A 24,888-nucleotide genomic window follows, 5' to 3' on the forward strand; every position below is an offset into this window, starting at 1 on the left:
AAAAAAAAAAAAAAGAGCCATAAAAATGCCACCTGAAAGCAGGTGCACAAAAGCATCCAGAGGGGCTGTGGGGAGAGCAGCTGGCCTTTCAGCCCAATGCATCAAGGGGCCATCTCCAGGCAAGGGAAACAATAATTAAATATCGAGCAATGACTGTGTCTCCAGCATATTAATAAGGGAAGAGGCAAACTGGGAGGAACCGGAGTGCCAAGACAGTTAGCCATCACCCATTCTTGTTCAGCCCTTGAAAAGGGAGGTTTGCAGGCAAAGAGAGGTCCGTGCTCCCTGCAGGATGACACCCTACGAATGAGAGGCAGGCCCACTGTGAAGTGTGCTGAGTTGGATCAAACGTGTCCAGAATCTGCTAGTGTCCACATGCAAGCTCCTTGTTGGCCTTGCATGAACACAGGTGCCAGCGACTAAGTTTTGATCTCCATTCAGAAGCTCATTCCCCACAACCCAGGTGGATTTTAAATTGGGGCTTTCCATTCAAGCCTTCCCTGTAATAGTAACTCAGTCTGTACAACTGGTCCCATCAACTCCAACAAGAAGAGGAGTGCAGTCAGGCCCCCGAATTGCTCTAACCATGTTGTAGCATATCTGAATTCTTAAGCTATTATTCCAGTTTGATCTTCTGGACATTGTTCGCTATCCTTACTCCAAATATGGGTGCCCTGAATTCAGATCTGTCTGCCCAGCTCTGCATGGCCTCTACCACGTGGGCAGATGGCATTGAGGTGCCCAGCACAGGCAGTCAGCTATATGGGTTAGTAGCTGGAGAAGGTTAGGAGTGAGTTGACCTAGCTTCAGGTCTGAGCTACTACTCCATTATAGGACCTTAAAGAAAACCACTACTTTATGTGCCACCATTTCTCCAGCTTCATAGGATTCCCCACAGTGGCAAGAAGTATGCGGATCTTTGCTTGGCACTATAGCAAGTATTACTGGCAGAGCCAAGGTCTGGTTATACAAACACGTGGTCCTTTTAAAAACACACCCCTTATGACTAATGGTGTTTTCTGTCCAGTTCCTTTGACACAGCAGATGTGATGTCTTTATAGAGAGAAAAGATTTTGTTACCTTGGCTAGATTGTCTGCACAATGGAGCTGAGATGAAAGCAGCTTTTGTTAATAACCACTCTTATTTCCAAAGTCCCTTTCCATGCCAGCCAGCTTAGAGAGGAAGATTTGTCTAGTGGTTAGGGTGCTGCCCAGGGTTTGTGAGACGCGGTTTGGGTTCTCAACTCCACCACAAACATTTCTATGTCTTTGAGCAAATCACATGGCTTTTCTACTCCTCAGTTCCCCTGGCTGTAAAATGGAGACTCATGAGGGTACTGCAGTGCTCAGTTTATGACATGTAAAGGCAAAGGCGACTGGTAGGGAGGGACGAGGGGGCATGTGTCCCCCCTGACAGGGCTGTCCCCCACTGCCAACACCGCCAGCGGCTTCTGCAGGTGCTCACCAGTGCCAACACTGCCAGCTTCTGCAGGTGCACCCCCCAGACGCAGGAGGCACCAGTCGCCCATGCATAAGGGTCATATATGGAGAAAACATTCAGTAGCTTTCAATTTTGTCAGGTCCTACACAAATGACAGCTGCTCTGTGGTTGGCTTGTTTGCTAGCTCTAGTTCAGGAACAGAGGCAGGTTTATAAAATAAAATGGAGAATGTTTCCTCATTGGATTAAAGCACGTTATCAGGCGTAGGCCATATTGAGAAGACCTTTAAAACAGGAATATGAAAAATGTGTTCAAAACAGTTGCTGCTGTGAGTTGTCAGTCAAGACCCGGTGCAAGCTGGGGTGCTGGTAATAGAGAGCAGGCCCCTGCTGGGAGGAATTAGCTAATCAAGTAAAGAAGAAAGCAGCAGAGATGCAGAGGGGAGGGAGAGAGAGGCTTTGAGAAGAAAAAATCCCAGAGTGAATGATTCCCAGAGCTGCAAAACATTGCAAAGCACCAGCTGGTCACCTCATGCTGCCCTCAGCCAGATAGGGCACAGCAGTCACAGGCTGCAGCATCTCTCCTCAGTTTGGATCATGCCTTGCTGCTCGACCTCACGGGACGGCAGGGGAAGGCTCAGCAGGTTCCCCTGGGCCATGGGCTGAGTCTAGTGACAGGACTGGTTGGGTGGCAGCACTGGTTTGGGGACCAGGGTGGGGCAGGCAGGTTTGGCTTAGACCCAGAGCAGGCTTGTGTCTCAGCCTTTCCTCTGGCTAGACCAAAACTTCAGAGAAGGTTTGTGGATGTGGGGAGAGATTAGAGGCCACCCTGTCAGCACCCTTTCCAAGCCCTGTTATAACTTCCCCAACACACCTCCTTCCCCGTCCAAGCTGTGGCTGACACCCTGGTCCATTCTGCCTTCTCCAGTGCCCCTGCAGGAGTCTACTTCCCTCGCAACCCTGGATTTCCATGTTGCTGCCCCAAAGTGCCCTTCACGAGCAATGCCAGCTCCTCCTCTCTGAGTCTCCTCTACAATCACATGGCTGTCAGACCTCATAGTCCTCTAGTCAAGCCCCCAACCGTTTCATCCCGCCACCTCCTCAGCCAAGGCCACCTCTTGCACCGCAAATCCACACTCTCACCTGTCTCTGTTTTTTTTTCTCAGAGAAATTTCTTTCACTCTTTCCTGCCTAGAGCAGGGGGTCGGACTCGATGATCTACAAGGTCCCGTCCGACCCTAGAAATCTATGAAATCTATGAAATTCTTTGTTGGCACCAGGAGCATGCACCCAAACTGCTCTGTTCACACCAAACCCTTTCTAGGACTGCTCGTTGTATGCCCAAGAAAGCAGGCATGAAAATGCAGGGTCCCAGGAGATGGACTGCCAGAAGTTCCCCGAAGGCTGAGGGAGGGACTGGGAGGAGGAAAGAGGGATGAGATAACCCAGTGGGGCTCAGAGAAGAGGACAACGGAGAGGTGGGGTAGGTAGAGCCACCTCGTCGTGTTCTCAGATCTGGAAGCAAGCAAAGGTTCCAGATGACGACTGGGGAGAGAAGAGGAGAGAGCTGGGAAAGAGGGTGAGAGAAACCTGAAAAGGATGAGGAGCCCCTTGCATGGTCCGTCAGCCACCAGGTTGCTTTGGAGCTCATCTAAGCAGAGCCTCAGTGCTCGGTGCATGCTCAGACGCCCAAGTCCCTGACTGTGTGCCAGGGGAACCCTACCTCCAGTGCACCCCCCGAGGGCAGGGGCTTCATAGTTTCATAGATAGTTTCATAGATTAAGGGTCGGAAGGGACCTAGTAGATCTTCTAGCCCGACCCCCCGCCAGGGCGGGAGAACAACAAAAACCCCAAAAACAAGAAACGGGACTCAAATGAGTCCAGCCAGGTAGGCATCCAGCCTCTTCTTAAAGACCCCCAGGGTAGGGGCCAGCACCACTTCCCTTGGAAGTTGGTTCCAGCTCCTAGCCGCCCTAACTGTGAAGTAGTTCTTGCGGATGTCCAATCTATACCTCCTCTCCATCAACTTGTGCCCATTACTCCTTGTTATGCCAGCGGGCGCTAGGGGAAACAGCGTCTCCCCCAAACCCTTCTGGTCCCCCCTAGTGAGTCTATAGACGGTCACCAGGTCCCCCCTCAGCCTTCTCTTGTGGAGGCTGAATAGGTTCAGGTCCCGCAGTCTCTCACTGTAGGGTCTGCCCTGTTGTCCCCGGATCATGCGGGTGGCCCTCCTCTGGACCCTCTCCATGTTGTCCACATCCCTCTTGAAATGGGGCGCACAGAACTGGACACAATACTCCAGCTGTGGCCTGACCAGCGTCGCGTAGAGGGGGAGGATCACCTCCTTGGCTCTACTCGAGATGCACCTGTGGATGCACGACAAGGTCCGGTTAGCCCTGCCAACCATGACCTCGCATTGTCGGCCCATGTTCATCTTGGAGTCAATAATGACTCCAAGATCTCTTTCTGCCTCCGTGCTCTCAAGTAGGGAGTTCCCCATTGTGTAAGTGTGCTGCTGGTTCCTACTGCCCAAGTGCAGCACCCTGCACTTGTCCGTATTGAAACGCATCCTGTTCCTGTTAGCCCACCCCTGTAACCTATCCAGATCCCTCTGCAATCTCTCACTCCCTGCTAGCGTGCTCACCTCCCCCCAAATTTTGGTGTCATCAGCGAATTTAAACAGGTTAAAATATATTTAGGACATATTTCTCAGGCTTGTGTCCATGCATGAGAAATATGTCCTAAATATGCTCCTGTTTAGATAGATAGATAGATAGATAGATAGATAGATAGATAGATAGATAGATGCTAAACAATTGGTCTGGTACTGTGGTTTTACCCTGCTCATTGCCATCTTTGCAAACCCCAAGACCACTTTGGGGCAGCAGCTGCTCTGCCTCGCCGAGGTTTCCTACCGGGACAGTGTGGTCAAGAGGATATGGCTCTAGTGGGGGACTCAGGAGTGCTGGGCCCTGTTCTCAGCTCTGCCACTGGCCTGGCCTGTGACTTTAGACAAATCACTTCACCTCTCCATTCCCACACCTTCCTCCCTTGTAACCACTTGTCTGCTTACAGGTAAGCACTTCAGGTTAGGGAGTATCTACCATTTCCTGGCACAGTATCCAGTGTGGTAGGGCTCTTTCCTCATCCAGGGGCTGCTGGAATATTGAAGATATGGAGGGTGGAGGGAGCTGGACCTTGATGCCTCCATGACTTTCACTCTGAAGCTGTCACCCTCCCCCTTTCTCCTTCTCCCTTTCCCTCAGGCTGGTTGAAGGACAGAAAGGGTTAAAAGTTGAAAGCAAAGCCTTCTTCTCCAGCCTGACTTTCTTCAACGTCTCCGAGCAGGACTACGGCAACTACACATGCGTAGCCTCCAACCAGCTAGGAAACACCAATGCCAGCATGATCCTCTACGGTGAGTAGGGCTGGTGGGGCACATGGCAGGACGGGGTAAAGGAACGCTTCCCAAGGCAGACAGTGACAGGAGGGCTCCAGACAGGAGCAGAGAGGAAGAAGGTGGAAGGATGCAAACCCCACAGGGTGATCGTTCAGGGGTCTGACTGAGACGAACCCACCAGAGCACACCACCTCCGCTCATCTCAAAGCAGAGATGTCACAGGATGGGATGTGTCTCTGCCCCGGTGGTACTGGAAGTTTGGCAGTGAGCAGATCATACAGGCTCAGCTGTTATTCCCAGGAACAACACAACCAGAAACACAGGGGGCCATGCTACCACCACAGCCCCAGGGTGGTGAAGGGCCTGCTTAGGGCCAAAGGAAATTAAGCCTCCATGCTTATTTCACCCCAGCTTCCTCCACCCCTGCCTGCAGCTCCAACCTGCAGGAAACCACTGCCCTGCAATACCCTTCACCCTGTTCATTCATTCCTGGATTTCTCCATGCCCTCTGGCCCCCAAGCATCCCCAGCCCTGATCTGCACAGACCCTTGTGCTCTTGTTTGAGAGCGCTTTCTCCATCTCCTCGCAGTCACTGGCTTGTCCACTCCCTGCTCTCCTCAGCAGACTTCACTTTTTTTCCTTAAAATGGCCCCTTTGGTTCCCTCATCTGCATACCCTGAAAACCTCTCAGAACTGAACTTGGAGTCATTTATCCCATAGCTCCTAAATCAAAATACCTATTTCCCCACTGCAATCTGGGGCAGACAGAAGCTGGACATTGAGAGTTGGTAAGGTGAGGGTGACTGGACCCCATTACTGGGTAAAACAACCCCCCGCAGCCCATTGCTCCCAAACCCATGCACACCATTGGAAAAAGTGCTGGTGACTTCTCACCCTCCACCCCACCCCATGTTAATGGCACTTCAGTGCTTCAGAACAGGACCAGAAGAGGAAATACTGGCACACAAATCAATAGTAGCGTGTGGAGTATTTCCACCCTGATCCGAAGGAATCAGGAAGCATGTGAGAAAGTCTGTCCTGATGAGATTTGTAGCCTCACACTGCAGGTTGTGGTAGCTCGTTCAGGCCGATATAAAACATCCAGGATTCCAGGGTCTTATTCAGACCTTGTCACGTGAGATCCTCCAAATACCAGGAAGGATCAGCTGCTTGAGTCGCTGCTTTTTTTCTGGACAGCACAATAAACCATGACAGGTTGTGCTCGGGAAAGAGGCTCAGACCTCAAAATCCACCTGCAGACCCAGGGGGCTTTGAAGTGCTTCAAAGGTCACATGTGTCCTGAGCCAGCAGTTTAGTCTAAGGCCTCTTATGAATGCAAAAATTGGATCCAGATCTGAGCTGGGCCTTCAGCCATCTCAAAGTTTGAATTCCACCAAGCTGGGCCTTGGAGCTATCTACTATCTCCACAGTAGTCAGTCAGATACATGAGAGGACTCCTCGGCATGCTGCTTTCGCTGAGTGCATATGTGCAGTCTCACAGCAGAGTTGTGCAAAGTTCCTGTACCCAAACCTGAAAATGGGGAGCACTTGCTTTCCAGCAAACCTGGCTCTTGAGCCCGTTTCACTGACATAGGTAAATCTTCTGACCAACTAGAGACAGATTCCAGAGAAGCCCTTTCCAGCTCCTGGGTTTAGTAGGAAATTACTTCGGACCTAGCAGTTTCTCCTGGCTTGGGCTCAAGATTTGACCATTTTGGCTGAGTTTCTATTTGAGGTTTGGGGCCTATCTAGATCCCAAACTCGAGATTTGTAATTGCGCAAGTCTAGGAAAGGGAGTCGGGATGCTTGTTCCCTAAGGACAGAGACTTGGCCCAGTTGTGACATTCCTGTCCTGACCAGGATTCGAACAGACTTCTGGACTGGGATGTTGTTTTAAGTCCAAGATCACGTGGTTGAAAGGGACCTTGAGGGTTCTCCAGTCCAACCCTGAGACCCAGCTCCACTTTATGCAGCCCTGAGATACTGTCCTAAGGTTTCTGAAACAATTCGGAGCACAGCACAGGAGAGTGTGGCAAGAAAACTGCCCTTGTGTGATCAAGCTCATCCTACAGAATTCCCCTCCAGCGGTATGAGCTGGCCCCAAGTCAGAGAGCAAACAGCCTGCACGGCTCCATCATTGCATGTCATGCTCCAGGTCAGATTATCTCTTACTGCAAAATGAAATTAAAGAAATGAGTCTTCTGGCAGGATGTGGAGGGTGGGAAACTTCATACCCTTATCTTGGAGCTATTTTCTCTGCATGCCCGAGCTGTGTTTAGAGTGATGCATCCATATGATACCACTAACAGTCCAGGAGGGCTATAATTGCTCAACGTAATTTGTCACAGCTCCTTATGCTACGGCAGGCTGAAGTGTTAGAGCCTGCATTGCCGACCAGGAACTATGCGAGGAGCAAATCCCTTATCACCCCATTTCCAGATTGCTGCCCATGAAAAAACTCTGGCCAGCTGGTGTACATCAAACTTAGGGCTGTAGCTACTATTGCCCGGCTTCGCACACCTCTTAGCTGAAAATGAGCCTCGCCTCATTATAAGCACTGACCTAACACTGCACTTGTGGACATCGCTAAGCTCCACTCAAACCAACGATGCCATTGTTTCCATAGTGACTACAACAGGGAAAGAGCAGAGAGAGACTTTAAAAAATAAGAGAACAGAAATCTAGGCCCTATGAGACTCAAGCAGAGCATGGAATAGGTGCTGTTAAGTTTGTATTTACACCTGCGTGGGCATCGCTTCAGCAGTCAGAACCAAGACTCCTGGTTTCTTTTCCTCACTTTGCCCCCGACTCGCCGTGTTAAGTCAGGTAGCCCCAAATGAGTGCAACGTGACAGTGATATGAGGTTCCTGAATTTCTGAGCACCTAACTTTAGACATGTCAAGCTGCTGGTTTTCCAAGGTACTGAGCACACACAGCCCAAACAGAGCTCACTGCTCAAAGTTAGTGCTGTATACATGTTTGGACCTGTGCAAAATCAAAGGCTGCTATTGAAAATGTAGATCTGCCTCCATACGAGGGCCTGAGCACACGACATGCGTGGTGCAATCAGCATTGGTTTTGTACGCCAAAGTAAATGACACCAGGGCCTAAGGTAGCTCTTCCAAAATGCCGACACATAGTCAGCACTCTTACACTGTCTTACCACGAGGTGGTCAGGGAGCAGGAAATATCCTGCTTGCTTTAGCAAACAGCTAACCAAGATGAAAGAGGACACACAAGACTTATACCAGTGTAGGATAAGCAATGTAGTTTACTCCTGATTTTCCACTGGATTAGCCTACACTGGGTTAAGGTAAGTTACACCAGTGCTTGCTCCTTTTTTAAACTGGAGTAAAAGCCAGTGACACTGGTATAAACTTGCTGTATGTCCAAGCCCCAAGTTGTTGATTATCCATCTAGAAAATGCGTGTAGCGTGGAAGCATGTAACAAGGTGGTTACATCTCCCAGTATGGGCAGAATCATTCACATGGAGTGGGAGGCAGGTTTGTAGTTACTACTACCCTCTTCCTTCGTAATTTAAGCTGTCATAGGGGCAGACTCATTCTCCCCAGGAGATAATACAGGAGATCAGCCAGCATAATCCAGTTGTGGGTGATATTAAATCAGCACATGCACTGGACTAGGCACCCCATCCCCATTTCAAGCAAGTGACGACTACTTTTTGTGCTGCACTGTGCCCAGTAGCCCAAGTTGCAGCCACTTAGTATCACTGTTTCCCCGGGTCTAGCATAACATGAACCTCTGCTCATGTGAACCTCGAGTGAACCTATTCCACTGATGGACTGAGGTTTCCCCAGCCCTTTTCCTCCTTGCAGCCCATCCTTCCAGCTCCACTGCCTTTGGGAAACAGGGCATGTTTCTTTCAGCTTGTTCTGGGCTCCTGGACCAGTGATAAACTGGTCTGAAAGCTTAAGTGCCAACCAAGGCTAATTGGGTAGCACTGCTCCACACCACAATATTATCAGGCTCTAGGGAGGGTAACATTGAAAATGCACTGAATCAGCTCTTCCGGTTCCCTGTAAATCAGGATGTTCTGACTGTAAATGACATTAACACCATCTGGTGTTACAGGGGCCATGGGATGGTTGGGAAGATGGATTTATTAATGATTGAGCGCATGGGATGAAAGACATTCATCCCATATTGAAAGAAAACATTTTGGAGCCTCATGGCCCCTTCTGCATTGCTCCTCATACCATCCTCGGTGGGCATGCCATTGAATAGCACTGCTTTCCTGAAATAAAACACCCTACCTGCAGAAGAGGAGAGAGAGTAACATCCTGGGACCCCAATCCTGTGAGTGAATCTGCTTGGGTGCAGGGATTCAGCTACCAGTAGTATCTCGCAGGCTAGGCTGGGTGCTAGGACTGTCCACAACATTCATACTATGATTCAGTCTTTGCAATACTTCACTTCATCAATAGTGCGTACCGTGGAATTGGCCTTCCTGCTCTCCCAACATCCTTGTCTTCAGGGCAGGGATTGTTTCTCATGAGGTGTTCATCCAACACCTGGCACCAGGGGCTCAGCTGGGGCTTTAGATGCTACTGTAATAACATCTCCTTTGCAAGGCTGGTCTAATTTATCATTTCCTAGAATGATGGGGAATGGACTTCCAGAGGTCATCTAGTCCAACGCCCTGCTTGAAGCCGAATCCTCCCTATCCAAACCATCCTATACAATCCATAATTAAACTCTTTGTAAAACTACCCTCAACTCTGACACAGCACAAGGCATAACACCTTATCCTGCCACAGGTAAAGCAGGGAATCATCCCACCGAATCTTCCTTCCCATGGTTTTCCATGATTCATTTCATTCAGTTCAGAAAGTGTCTGCCGTTCTTCCCCACCATCCACCTCAGCCCCAACCCTGCCCCTCCCACAACATCTCTGTGTTGCCTGATGACGTGTTCGTGGAGTGATATATAAACTATATTTTTTTTTTGTCATTTTTCTCTTCCATTGTTTCCTCACCTGGTTTAGAAATAAGTGAGCCCACAAGCTCAGCCTTGTTCCAAGGTCAGTATTGCTCTTGCTGTATGTCACATCTGCTGTTCTTCTTCCCCCCCTCCTGCCTTTAACCTCCCCCCACCTTGCACCATACGTTCGCCTGGTCTGATGCTGCCTGTCTCCCTGTCCAAGAATATGCATGGAGGACAGTGCTGTGTCCTGCAGGCAAGCAAAGAGCATGCAGGTAGCTGGGCTGAGATTAGTCACCTGGGATTTGTCTCTAAATCACCTGGCTTAAGCGCTCCCTGCTCACTGCGTCCAGAGCTAACTGTACAGATGTAAAAAATCAGGTTCTGATTCTTCCCTTCCCGGAGAGTGCACCCAGAGCCTGTTCCAGCTGGACTTTGCTTTCATAGCGTCACACCATAGATGCTTTCAGCCGGTCACAGGAATTCAGTTCTACTTTTTCTCCTTCTCCTGTGTGGCAGTGCAGGACGCCTCCCTGGATATTCCTGCAAATCGTGGACCCATTCTTTCAAGGTACTAGTCATCACCAGCGCCCAGTGAGCATGTCTGGGAGTTGAGGGCACTCAGCATCTTGCAAGATCCTTTCTCTAGATAGGGCAATCCCAGGCCACACCTTTCTAGTCAGCACAGTGTCCACTTACAGTCTGCTGAAACCCGGGGGCTGCCTGGCTTCTGAGCACATGGAGAGGGCTGTTTTCACCAATGCTGTGTGCACGGTCTTAGGCATGCTGCTCCCCTGAGGTCGGGAGTCTGTGTCTAAGGACCCACGTGCTCCACTAGTTGCTCCAAATCAGGCCTCTTAGCTTTGCCTAAAACAAGGCCCATCCAAGGGCAGCCAGGTAGCAGACGAACCTCCAGGTTCACAGTAAATATGCCACTCATTGTCCCATGGGTGGAGTCCCCCTTGATCTCCTTGTAGTCCATCCTTCCAGCCCCTGGGCATACACAGGTGCCAGTTGATTATCCCGGACCAGGCATCTGAGCATCTCCACCTCCGCCACCCACAGAGATAACAGGAAGGGTCCTGATGGCATTGCTCTGAGCATGGAGACCACCTGCCTGCAGGTCCTGTGAAGAAAGGAGAGGGAGAAGAGGGGAAAGAGCAGAGCATGGAAGCGGAGGAAGTGAGTATTCCTCCCTGAAGCCTGAACGTCTCCGCCAGCCCGCGCCAAGAGAGGATACACAGGGAGGGCTCCAGAGATTGCCTCTAGCCCTCCTATTTTCCTGGCTCCCCTATTTGTGACCCAGCCAAGATGACAAGGGAAAGAATTGGGGGAGGGGGGAATAGCAGTTACTGCACAGAGCTCTTTAAAGGAGAGAAAAGCGAAGGATTTTTAGCTGTACCGGGAAACGTGTTTGCATCCCCCACCCCACACAGTGTGTCAGCAGAGACAAGGACACCTCATCCCATGTTTGGAGATGTTTATTGACTCATCCCTTCATCCTTTTGTCTTTTTTTTTCTGTTTGTTTCCCTCCTGCATGGCTGTCCCCGCATCTCTCCTCCTTGCGCTTCCCTCCGTTCTACCATGTAAGTACCTTCTGGCTCTAACGACTCAAATCCATTCTACTAACGAAGCACCGTAGCCTTCTATGAGAGGGAGGGTTAGGGGAGGCAAAGCTGATGATATGTCACAGAAGCCAGCCGGACCTTGCACAGAGATGGGACATATGGGTCTCTAGACCAGATACAGCAGTCTGAGGGACGGCAGAGAGAGGCAGGTAAGGTACACACAGCGAGACATGAGTGGGGGCCATAAATCATTCTCAGTAGGGGTTGTGAAGAGATGCACAGGGTTGCAGCTCTCCATATTGCAGAAGTGGGGGTGGCTCTAATTTGTGGTTCTAGTCTTGTGGCATTGCTGGGGGGTGGGAAGGTTCCCAGGACAGAAGTTATTGATGAAAACCGCTGCAGTAGCTGGATGGATGATATAGATGGTTGTATAAGTAGGCAGAGAGAGGGAACAGATAGTTGCTATAAATGTATGTGTCATACACGCCTACCTGTATGAGGCAGGGGGGAGCGAGGAGGGGGATGGATGTATACAGTAAGTAGAAATTGCTAGGCTTTTACAATTGCTGCAGATTTGCCAAGAAAACAGGGCTACACCTAAAAATCCTGGTAACCATTGATAAGCACACAGAGTCGCAAGTCAGGTGTGCCTAATTCTCACACATCAGGGATGTTCCTGAGACATGAAGAAGCTGAAGTGAGTCTATATTATCTCGGGCTGCACAGCCATTCGGGTCCCATGGCCCCACACCAAGCAAATGTTCCCTTTTACCTTCACAATATTCTGTGACGTTCACTAATGACAGGCTTTCATGGACAGAGTGGCCCAGATCATTTCTTGGTGTAACTCCGTTGCTGTCAGAGGAACTGAACCAGCACAATATCCCCTGCAAACTCCACCAGATACAGCACACTGAGTTCTCTGGTGGTGTTGCCTGGGCCCTACCTAAACATTGTGTTGAATAGCTCAGGAGCCAGCAAGATTTTGGTAATAAGACAAATTCAGCAGGTCAGACTGCTGGGATACCCTGGATTTAGACTGGTGTATCAGTCCAACATCACTGCCACCATCCTGGTTGTGATGTAGGGGAGCAGCGGTGTGCACAAATACCTGGTGTTGTCTATGGCTGCCCAGCAGGTAGCTCTCCATTTTGCTCTAATCCCACCATTGACATCCAGGTCTTCTTTGCCTCCAGCCAAGATCACTGCTTTCTACTGGAGGCCCATTGGCAAGACCACTGGGGCTTCAGCTATGGCAGGCTGCAGTTGCCCAACTTTGGCCTACAGAAGCTAGTAAAAGTAAACTACCCCTATTTTCTGAATATTGTTGCCTGATTCCTCTTGAGTAAAATACATGGTGCTGGTTACCACACAAATGTGGCATGGGCCCCACTTGTCTCAGAGATCTTCTCGCCCTCCATCACACCAAGACACATTATGGCTGTCCATCCCACGGGCGATGTGTGTGGAGCTTGTGGCACAATTACTTCTAGAGTAGACTCTTAATGTGGGGTTGGTGAACCTAAGCCTGGCCACACTTAGGACAGGGTGCAAGATGCACTTGTTTTCTCAGCCCCCCTCCCCCCCCAGAGGACAGGCCTTGACCTGGATCATTCAGCCTGCTGGCTAGGAGTCTCTTCCTTCATTTGTCTTTGTCTTGCAGATACCCAAATTAGGAAAGAGCAAGCTGAAAACCGCTGGTGGCTTGCTTGCTCTGAGTGTAGAGGTGCAGCTGGCTTCCACTAGTAGGCCCATGTGCATAAACTGATAACATAGTTGTTGTTTTTTTTCCAGGGAGAGCCAGGTGGTCCTGGAGTCTTGCGTCTCCAACAAAAGCCAGTGCTGGCCGCTTTCAAGGCAATTATAATGCACCCAACTGTAATGATATCCCAAGCAGTGCATCTTCCTGATCCCAGCTATTATTGCTCAGCCTGTGACCTGAAATGTCAGGTCATATCCTTTTCTAGGCTCTTGACAGGACTTAGCGGGAGCCAGTGACTGTGTGGTGCCCGACACTACCCATTTATAGACACAAGGTTCGCGGGGAGGAGAATCACACGACCAATTTGCACAGGTGCTCCCATTGCTCACTGGTTGCATTCCCTGCGGGAATGTGCAGCCTAGGGTCACTCTATCTTGCTCATTTACTGTAGAGTTTCTCCTCAGTCTTTTATCTCATTTTCCCTTGGTCTTTTATCTCCCCAGTATTAATCTAATATGGCTTTTGATGGTATCAGCACTCAGAAAAAAAGTCATCTGATTAATGTCTACAAGCTTCACAGTGATCATCAAGCCAATTTATTAGCGAATATGGGACTGGAGTAAACTCCTGACATCATATAAGTGCACTGCAAAAATAAGTGGTTATCAAAGACAGACCTGGCATTCCCTAAGGATTAAGGAGAGTTGGTTATCTGCAGAGCTTTTAATTCTGTAGTAGTTATACTCATAGCACATGCCAGAAAAGTCGCCAGGGTTTATGCTACAAAACAGCCAGTTTTGGACAGCATGTTTGCTTGAGGGGGGAAGGGAAGAGGGGATGGGGAGTTTGCCATGTCTGATCTGGGGGTTCTTCTGCATGAACTCAAGAAGAAAAGTAGCACATCTAAATGCAGGGGTGGCAGGAGATCTTTCTAGCTTTAACCCGATCTTAAATGAAAGAAAGGACACGTCCCCACTAGTAGCCTGGATCATGCTGAACATATGCCTGGACATATTAAGCTCCTTGAATATAAAGTCCACATATCCCTCTTGAGGTATCACACGAGTGCTCTGCAGTGCCCTATGGTGGTCCTATAATATGAAGATGATTCCTATCCAAGGACGACAGACAATACTGGGATTTATTGGGAACTGCAGATAAGACAAACAGCCGTGGGTCACTTCAGTCAAATTAAATGCTCAAAGGTGAAGATCAAAGCCTTGCAAGAGCACTGCTGATGGGTTCGCTTTGCCATCTCTGAGAGCACTGGCATCACCTTGCACATCTTACATGGTGCGCACTGCACGGCATGGGATAAGCAGTTCAGTTCCCATGCTGTGCACATAATGGTTCTCTCTGTCCCTCTCCAGTATAAAGATGATATCCCAGCTATCAAGGCTGAGGTCATAAAGGCTGTTTTGGGAAATACCAGGATGACCCTCCCAACACCTTCTGTTGGCTCGTGACTCAGCTGTAGCCCATTTTCCATAGACAGGATCCTGTGAGAACTGAAGCATCTTCTTGGCTCGAGGGTTTTCACATGCCATTCAACAGAGCTGTATGTGGCCCGTGACCTATCCCCATGCAGGTGCAGCCATTCCTTCTTCAAGGGCAGAAGCAAGCGGTGTGTAAGTTAAAGGGGAAAACACCACGCGTCTTGGGATCAGTGACTATTCCTCTCTCCTTCCAAGCCTGGGGAGTGACTGGGAAACATTCCTTGTTTTAGGTTTGTAGCTACAGTACTCTGAGACTCTTGCTGGAGGTTGCCATCATGCTGCTAAGGAATTAGGGTTTCAGAGTTAAGTATTACATTCATAAGAACAAGTTCTAAAGCAATTTCCAAGCTGCTTTGCACAGAGAGAGGCCTAACCCTATAATCTACTCAGGCGTTCTTTCTGTTGTCAACACCAGAACAAATAGGCCCATGTTGTGACAGTAGGCAGTGCAAGCTGCGTTGGGTTAGACTAGGAGCTGGATGCACAACACATGCACAGGATGAATAGCCTGACACTAGTGTAAAATCACCAGAAACTGGTCTAGAGTTACCCTGGGAACAACAAATGGTGCAACTTAATGGAGTATTGGTAGTGTGTGTCCACAGTTAGCCTTGAGTAGTTATTTGCTCAATGCAAGTAGGCTATAACCTGCTTCCTGCCTCTACCCACTCCTGCCCTGCAGTGGTGAGGCACTGTTATAGAGCCTCGCATGGCAGCTACCCCAAGACAACTGGTCTCCAGTACTGATCTCAGTGTAATTTATACCAGGGCACACAGGTGATGTAAAATGCACCAGCAGTGATGTGTCAAGTATCCAGGCTGCACAGGTAGAGGGGACCAGAGGAACTTCCCTCTATCCTCCAGTCCCCAGAAAGAATCTCATTGGCTTCCCCCCCACGAGGAAAACAGCCGATTCGAGTCTCAACTGTGCATTTGTGCCCATCTCGAGCACTAATAATGGCTTTCAACCAGCACAGATGGAGTTTTGTACTTTGTTTGCCGTGAAAAGAAATAATTGTTGTTTAAATTGTAAACTTGAGAGTTTGTAGCTGATTGTTAAACCATTGTTATCACACTGCCTGGAAACTCTTTCTCGGTCTCTCCTGCTTTCCTACTGGGCTTTCAGGCTAATCAATGTCACAAATGACACCTCTTTTTAGGAAGACGGACACCTCCAACACTGGCTCAGAAATGCCATTTGGTGTTAACTGTTGGTGTGCTCAAAAACTAGACACGTGGTTCCCAGTTTCTTCATGGTGAAACATGCCGTCACGTGAATAGTTGGGATTCCTTTGCTCAGGGTTTATATGGAATTTCTTCTGGTTTAAATACACTGGTAGAGGGGCCATGTGGCAGAAAGCACACCAGTTGTGGAAGAAGGCAGTGGTACCAGTGGTATAAAAGTGGCCCCAACTCTCTTACCGCTTGAGGAGAGGAGAAGGGTCAGAGATCTCTTGCTCGATCTGGAAGTGTAGGAGATAGAGGCAATTCAACCCACTGAGTTGGCCAGGGCAATTGAACCTGTCCCATCATCAACCACCATCTGTTGAGCCTCCCTGCTGTGTGCTGGGTTATCTTGATCCCCATCATTTGGCCGCAGCAATGCAAAGGGCCTTGCAAATGCCGAGAAGACCCATTTGCATTTCTTCCTTGGCCCACTTTAATGATGTTGTTCCTCAACCAGTCCTTTTTAACAAAGTGGATGCTCATTTCTTTTTGTGTGATCTGTATTGCCCAAGCAGAAGCCTGTGCTAACTAGATGTACAGGGATAAGTTTTGAGACAGTGCTGATAACATAGAGCTGCCTGTCTTGAAAATCCATTTGATTAAACCTTGGGAGCAAATCATGAACTCTCCTTGGATGGGTAAGGACTAGCAGGAAAAAGAGTCCGATCTTCTGCTTAAGGCACTGGACTGGGAATCCAGAGAGCTGGGTGCTGGTCCCAGCTTTACCATAGACTCACCAGGTGACCTGAGTCATGCCATTTAGTCTGAGATTTTGTGTTTTATTTCCCTGAAGAGTTCTCTGCTAAACCAAGCTGGTCTTCTGCTATAGGTGCTAGTTCTCTTGCACTTTGGGGTGGTTTGTTCCTGCATCCACAGTAAGGTTTCTTTAAAATACAACCAACTCTCCTTTTCCTCTCAGACTGGCCTCCCAGGGGATCCTGCTCATCGGTTCCCTGAGTGAGGCAGAATCTGAAGTCCAAGGCCCTTACTCTGCTGCTCTCCATCCTTCCTTTCCTCAGGATCTTGAACTCAGTCTTGTGGTCGCTGCTGCCCAAGTTGCCATCTACTACTATATTCCTCGCCAATTCATCCTTGTTTGTGAGCAGCAGGTCAAGAAGAGCAAGGGCCCTAGTTGGCCAGTCCAACATTTGCACCAGAAAGTTGTCCCCAACACTCTCCAAAAACATCCAGGACTGCCTGTGCATACATATTGCCCTCCCAGCAGATGTCAGGGTGATTGAAGTCCTCCATCTTCAATCAGGGCTTGTGATCAGGAAACTTCTGCCAGCCCTTTGAAGAAAGCCTCATCCAGCACTTCCTCCTGGTCTGGTGGTCTGTAGCAGAGCCCTGCCACACCATCACCCTTGTTGCTTTCATCTCTGACCTTAGCCCAGGGACTTTCAACAGGTCTATCTCCAGTTTCATACCGGAGCTCTGAGCAATCACAGAGCCCTTTTACATAAAGCACAACTCCTCCTCCTCTTGTCTCCTGCCTGTCCTTGCTGGACAGTTTGTACCCATCCATGACAGTGCTCCAGACATGTGAGCTCCCACCACGTTTCTGTTATTCCAGTCGTGTCATAGATCTGTGACTGTGCAAGGACTTTCCGTTCTTCCTGCTTGTTTCCGAGGCTCTGTGCATTTGTGTACAGGCACCGGAGGTAACTAGATGATTGCCCTTTCTCAGGAAGAATGAGAAGGCCTCCCCTGTTGCCTTCTCCTGCTTGTGCTTCGCCCAGGTCTCCTGCTTCCCCACTTACTTTAGGGTCTTGGTCTCCATCCCCTGGCAAATCTGGCTTAAAGCCCTCCTCACTAGATTAGCGAGCCTGTCTGTGAAGATGCTCTTCCTTCTCTTCACCAGGTGGATCCTATCTCTTTATATCAATTCTTCATCTTACAGCAGTATCCCACAATCAAAGAAGCCAAAGCCCTGTTGGCGACACTATCTGCACAGCCATGCACTGATCTGCAGGATGCATCCACTCCTGCCTGGGCCCGCTCCCTCGACTGCAAGCATCGAGCAGCACTACCACCTAAACCCCTGTCCTCTTCACCCTTGCACCCAGAGACCTGGAGTCACTTTTGACCTACTTAGGGTTACCCCTGGCAGTTACGCCTGGTGCCCACATGGGCAGCATGGAGTAGTAGTCAGAGGACTGAATGAGTCTTAGTAATCCTTCCAAGACATCTTGGGTGTAGGCTCAATACAAGCAGCAGACCTCTGGAGACAACAGGTCTAGCTGGCACATGGAAGCCTCCACCACCCATTACTTCAACAGGCTGGAGACTTATTGGCTAAATAGCTGCTCTGCAGAGAAGGACCTGGGGGTGACAGTAGACAGTAAGCTGAATATGAGCCAGCAGTGTGCCCTTGTTGCAAAGAAGGCTAAGGGCACATTGGGCTGCATTAATAGGATCGTTGCCAGCGGAAGTGATTCCTCCCCTCTATTCAGCACTGGTGAGACCACGCTTGGAGTCCTGTGTCCAGTTTTGGGCTCCCCACTACAGAACAGGTGTAGATAAATTGGAGAGAGTCCAGCAAAGGGCAGCAAAACTAGGGGGCTAGGGGACATGAGCTATGAGGAGAGGCTGAGGGGACTGGGCTCAGTGGTGGCAGATGACAGAACAAGGAACAACGGTTTGAAGTTGCAGCAAGGGAAGTTTAGGTTAGATATTAGAAAATTCTCACCAGGAGGGTAGTAAAACACTGGGACAGGTTACACAGAGAGGTGGTGGAATCTGCATCCTTGGAGGTTTTGAAGACCCAGCTAGACAAAGGCCTGGCTGGGATGATCTAGCTAGGGCTGGTCCTTCTTTGAGCCGGGGTTGGACTAGATGTGACCTCCTGAGGTCCCTTCCACCCCTAATTTTCTGATTCTATGATTTTTAAATGGACTTATGGGGTTTAGATTCTATTTAATGAGAATTGTACCTCCAAATCCCCTATGCAGCTCTGAAAATTTCAGACACAATTTATAGGCAAGTTTCCCCACCTGCAAAATGGGCATTACCCTCCAGCCTTTCCATTAGCTTTTTTCATCTTGTATACTTAGATTGTACATCCTCAGCATGGAAAGTGTCGTTGCTAATGAGTATGCTCTACAGAGTGATTTGGGTGTGCCGGGGTAATAGATAGGGATCTACTCGATTCACAGCTTCGTGGTTTTCAGGGAAACCATGAAAAAGGCGTTTTCTGCCATCACCAGGAAAACGGGTGTTCCCATGATTTTACATGGAATCGCTGGGGGGAAAAAAACTTACTAGACATAAAATGCTGGCTTCCCAGTGGGGGAAGGAGGAGATCACAGGCACGAAAAGGAGCAGCCATGATGGCAGCCACCCCCACCCCGCCCCCGCTGCTGATTGGCAGAGAGGGCTGCCTTTTATGCAGCAAGGGACAGGGCCACATGAAGGGAAGCCCTCTCCACCAATCAGCAGCGAGGGGCAGGGCCACTGGGGCCTCACAGCCAATCAGCAGTGCACTAGCCACAAAAAAGGGAGGGGGGGTGGTGCTAGCCACAAAAAGATGGTGAAAATGGCACCGGGCACCATGAGCAGTCTACGATTTTTGTGCACTTTAAGTAGATCACTAGTAATAGAGATAAAAAAAGCATGGGATGAACAAGAACAAAAACCAAGAGAAATTAGTGCCAGGTTCTGCACTTCTTACTTCCCTGTCCACTGCTTTCCATGTGTAAAAACATTGTAATGTTTAAAGGCAGAAAGACTGTCATAACACCTAATCTGACCTGCTGTGTATCACAGGCCATTACATTTTATCCATCAAATTTCTACACTCTACTGAGAGCAATAGCTTATGCTGGATTGAAGTATAATGTGTGCCAAAGCATATCATCTCCTCCAGGAAGGCATCCAGTCTTGACCTCAGGACATGAAGAGCCTGAGACTGCACCACTTCCTGGTTATTTGTTCCAGCGGTTAATTTTTCTGCGTTGAGAATCCCTCTATATGACTGCCCCGTACTCATCATTTTTTATCACTCCACCAATCTTATCAGCCGTGGTTGTACATTGTTTTCCACTGTGCTCTGCATGAACTTTACTGCCTGTCTTGATTAGGACGTTGAGTAGTGTTGAACCAGGAACGATTTTTTTTTTCAAACACTGACTAAAAAGACTAAAGACTAAAAAGACCCCCCCGCTTTCCCACAAACAGCCCCTTCCTTCTTATCTGTCGCTTGTACGGTTCTTAATCCATTTAAGACGTGCACTGCTGTCCTGCTAATATTTTAATCAGAATGCCGCGCGATGCTAAGTCTTACCAAAGTTGAAATGTATTTCATCTGCGCAGTTTTCTTTATCAACCAAACATGTAATCTCATCAAAGACAGAAATCAGGATTCTTTGACCAGATCTCATTTGCATATAATCATGTGGACTGGCATTAATTCTATTTTTGTTCTTTAATTCTGTATTAATTGCATCTCATGTCAGCCCTCCCATTATTCTGCCTAGGATTGATGACAGGCTTACCAACTTCTAATTACCAGAGTCGCCCCCCTTGCCTTTTTATAATAGTGATATACTATCCACCATCTTCCAGTCTCCTGGAATTTCCTCGGCATCCCAAGGTTTATTCAAGATTACTTTCAACAGGCTCCTAGTTAGTTCCATTGTACTCATGGAGAGGGAAAAAAAAATCTACTGATTTTTAAAGGGTTTTCTCCCAGGAGATGTTAACATTCTCCTTGCTCAGTAATAAACTGGAAAGTACTTCTTTATCCTTGTGTGAACAAGCGTATCTTTTTTGTATATAGAATACCTCTGTGTTTTCTGCACCATTAGTAATTGTACCCCTTCCTCTAGTAATGTGTTTATATCACAGCTTGGGATTCATTTGTTACCACGTACTTAAAAAACAAAACTAAACAAAAATTGCCACTATCCTGGCCCTACAAGGCATAGTTATTTTCTTTCTTGAAATCTTAAGCTTCCCTTATCAAATTTCCACATTTCATAACCGCTAATTTAAATGAACTGCTCTCCATTTTCCCCTTTTCCTATTTCTTACGTATTATATTTCTTTTCTAATATCTTCCTTTCACTGGTGAAACAGAACGGGCTTTGCCACCTAATAAACCTTCCTTAAAGAACTCCCGATTTTCGAATTTTTGTATCGTCTATTTCTTTCTGAAAGTCATTTTACTCATCACTTTTTCTGAATATTGGAAATTAGCCCTATTGAAACACAAGTATACATACATATACTCTCTATATAGCTCTAGGTAAGCCTGGCCTGTCCTTTGTTTGCTTATAGTGAATATAATCAGGTCATGATTACTGGTCCCTAGGCAACCACCAACTTCCAGTCCGGTGATGAAGCCATCCTTATCTATCATAATGAGCCCCATACAGAATGACCTTGTCTCAGGTATAATACTCTTTGTGTTAGAAATGGCATCATCTAGATCTCTTAGAAAGTTTAATGCTGTTTTACCACTGGTTTTATGAGACCTCCAGCTTATGAACCCCAAGTTGAAGTCCCCCATAAGGACACTTTCCCCCCACATCATTCCCATTGCAGACAGGACTAAGGAACACGTTAAAGAATAACCTACCTTCTTATCTAGCTTGATTCAGGAGTCCATAGCAGATTCCAGTATCCATATGCATGCAAGATCCCAAAGGTCCAAGTTATTGATGATCTCTAGCAGGTCTGTCCGTAATGTGGAGCCACATTTCTCACCGTATTTACCACTGTCATGCGTGGCTCTACCCCAGCATACCCGTGGCAACGTTTTGCATGGTTATAAATGACAGTACAAGTTGTACGGAGTTGGAGAATCAGGCCCAAAAAGAAGCAGCTCACTCTCTGAGTAGACTTACCTCTGTGAATTAGGGTAGCAGACCCAGGCCTTTAATTATCCTTTCTCCAAAATCTGTTTACTGAGTCCTACAAACTTTGTCAGGGATCTTGTCTTATTTCTTTGCTAAACATGAATAAATATCCTTAAAAAAATCATTGTTTTAAAGGCACAGTAATTCTTATTGCAGGCCTTTCTTTTAATTTAATCACTAATTCAGGCCTCTTTAATCTGATCAAGACTTTGGGAACCAAATATATTTTTTCTGTTACTAAAAAAGTACAATTCAATTTCTCCTTTCATTGTGATCAATGTTGATTGCCGCTGGCAAGCATGATTAGATAATTCTATCTACAATTTGCTATGCAATTAATAAGGATGGGACCATAGTTCTACATGGGAGAGAAGGGCCTAAGGGAAATCCTCATCATAATAACAATATCACCCAAGTGCCAATCAAAGCCATGTTATCTCGACACTCCAGACCAGACTCAACCCTGCCACAACGCTGCTGTTATACCAACAGTGAAATGTGTCCCTGAGGGAAAATGGAAGGAGGAAGAGATTCTTAGCTGGTGCTAATTGGCAGAGCACCTTTGAGCTTGATTAGTGACACCGCCATATGCTTTGCCAGCTGTGACGGCCAGTCTGTAATGCAATCAGTTGCTCTTGCATGGCTGGGTTATGCAGCCCGGATTCACATTGCTGAGAGCATCACCTGTGTTATCCTAATGTAGGAGTACCCCAGGTTGAATTCTGGCTGTTGCCAAAGTAGCCGCTGCTCTCTGGTTGCTTCAAATGCTGGGCATCCTTTTTTGTGATCTTCCAGCCTGCTGCACCCCTGCAGCTCCAGGTAGCAGTTGTGGGAGCTGCCAGTGCTCAGCGCCGTTGCAAAATGGGACCTGTGGTACCTCTGATGGGGGTGCCCAAACTAAGAGGGACACAGAATCAGTGACTCCTTGGGCCAGATCTGGACCTTTGCCAGTTCACACCAGCTGGGGATCTCACTCAGATAACAGTGATGGTCATTCTTTGCATTCAGAGTGCTTTGCATATTGAAAGCCCCTAACATATTAACTAATTCAGTCTGCACAAGACCCCTGTGAAGGAGAGAGTGTCATACATGATGGAAAATGGAGGCAGAGAGGTATGGTGTCTTGCTCCAGGTAGTAAGCCTTGCCAGATATAGAGTCTGGGACCTCCTGGTTCCAGCTGCCTGGAGGTGATTCTCATTTCACTTGCTTCTCCTAATTAACTCACTATCTGGAGTATTAGCCAGGGCAGCTCACACAGTCAATGGAAGGCCCAATATGGACAGGGGTTGAAGTCCCCTCTCTGCCTGGTAAATCTTCAGTTCTGGCCTTTACATTCCCTTGTCATGCATGGAGAAGGAGGCTGGCGGCAGGCTGAGAAGAAATCTGTAAGACCCCAGTTTCATGCCTCTTCATTGTTGAGGCCGAGTTAAACTCACTGCCGTCACTTTGGTACCCCCTCCACCACCCCCCTGCATTGTTGGGTCCCTGGTGGTTTAGGGCAGGGTTGGCAGTCTGCTTTGTTGGTGGTCTCCAAGTTCTCAGCAGATGCACAGCAGAGGGATGCAGTGCCAGTCAGCACTCTAGGAGTCCAGAAAACTTACCAGCAGACAGTTTACATACTTGTAAATCTGGCATTTAATACTATGGCTAAGGTTAAAAAAAAAAGAAGGGAAAATTCAAATAATTGTACATGTGCAACAGGCTTCTTTTTAATAATTGTATTCAGAAAGAGCTTTGTGCTGTTTAGTATTAAGGTGCTATTGCGAAGGCGTTTGTGTGTATGCCTTTCCAGGAATGCCGCCAGTCTCATTAAAAAAAAAAAGTATTTTGAAAAGCAGACTTTAGTCCACTGAAATATTTCAGAGGATAGACTTCCCAAGAAGGTGGTGCAGTGCCCAACCTTGGACGTCTTCAAGAGGAGACTGGACAGACACCTTGCTGGGATCATTTGATCGCAGCAGTATTCCTGCCCAAAGCAGGGGGGTTGGAATCGATGATCTCTCGAGGTCCCTTCCATCCCTTAATTTCCATCATTTCTGTGATCACAGAAGAGCAGGCAGGTTTCTTAGATGTGCTGGCCCAAGCAAGTAGAGGTGAGCTTGAGTCTGACCTCTTCAGTTCTGGTGAGTTGAGATCTTGATCTAGACTTGGCGAATAACCCAAGCTCTCTAATGGCCCAGTCCCTCATGCCTGCTGTAAGTTCAGAGAGCATTTGCAAAACACACCTGTCTGCATCAGGGCTGATTCTCCCCTCCCTAGTGGCATTGCGGTCTGGGGTGGGCGTTGCATAAGCCAGTTTGAGCTCAGCCAGTTAAGTCTGATACGACATTCAACCAGGTTTATCTCAAACTGGTTTTGACCATTATGTGCACTGGATGTCTGTTCTGTTACAGGTTTTAACCAGTTTCTGATCACTTAAACCAGTTTATACGTAATGTCTGTCCCTAGCCTATATCAGTAACTCATGTCTATGCAAAAGGAGTGTCCAGGGACTCCAGTTCAGAACAAGGGTACGGGGCCGTCCTTTTGCACAGGGATAAATGATGCCACCAGGACCAAAGCAGTGGGGAATCAAGTCCAGGGAGACACAGGCCTTACCAAATATTCCTAGCAGCAGCCGCACAGAGGATAAAGAGGGAGGCACAGTTTGAGCAATAAGCCCACAAGGCCAGCAGGGGGAAGAGTCAGTTGAACTATCTTTAAATGGAGCCTTTCCATTTATCTTCTGCCCTAACAATGACTTGTTCTTTAATTTTTAGAAGAGACAACTACAGCCCTGACACCCTGGAAAGGTCAGTAAAATCTGCTCCCTTAACTGTGAATGCTCCCCCAGCTCTGGTTTCCCTGCTGCCACCAGCCCCTCTGCCTCCTCCATCCTTAATTTTCCTGCAGCTGACCTAACCTCAAGAGATCTGCTGACTAGAACCGATCTGTTGTTCCACGCCGCCCCTAACTGCACCAATTAAACTAACTTGCTTGTCGAACCTCTGACTTGTAACTTAGTAGGCACCCCTGCAGCTTGCCTAGAACTGCTTGCAGGGGTCTTACTCTATAGCGTGTACAATTAGGAGCAGGAACTAAAACTGCAATGACTGTAGCCTCTGTCATGTCAGGGACTCTGCTGCCTGTCCTCCTTTCTCGTAGCCTAACACACTGCAGGGATCTTCTGTAAGGAGACTTTTCCTCTGCATGCCGTGTGTTCCTTGCCAAGTCCTCTATTGCACCCCCCCACCCCCACCCCGTGCTCCCACCA

At 48.2% G+C, this 24,888-nt stretch overlaps 1 protein-coding gene across 1 annotated transcript in view; it reads left to right on the forward strand.

The window, feature by feature from the left end:
* NTM (neurotrimin) overlaps window positions 1–24,888 on the forward strand; it is a gene marked incomplete at its 5' end in the record, with an annotated part of 144,465 nt that overhangs the window by 108,498 nt on the left and 11,079 nt on the right. Inside the window, 3 exons of the mRNA XM_019509497.1 lie at window positions 4,707–4,858; window positions 9,847–9,882; window positions 24,395–24,427. Of these exons, the coding sequence (XP_019365042.1) occupies window positions 4,707–4,858; window positions 9,847–9,882; window positions 24,395–24,427 (221 nt within the window). The remainder of the gene's footprint in view (window positions 1–4,706; window positions 4,859–9,846; window positions 9,883–24,394; window positions 24,428–24,888) is intronic.

Source organism: Gavialis gangeticus, unplaced genomic scaffold, assembly GCF_001723915.1.
Source record: "Gavialis gangeticus isolate Ggan-Ray unplaced genomic scaffold, GavGan_comp1, whole genome shotgun sequence".
Classification (NCBI taxonomy): Eukaryota; Metazoa; Chordata; order Crocodylia; family Gavialidae; genus Gavialis; species Gavialis gangeticus.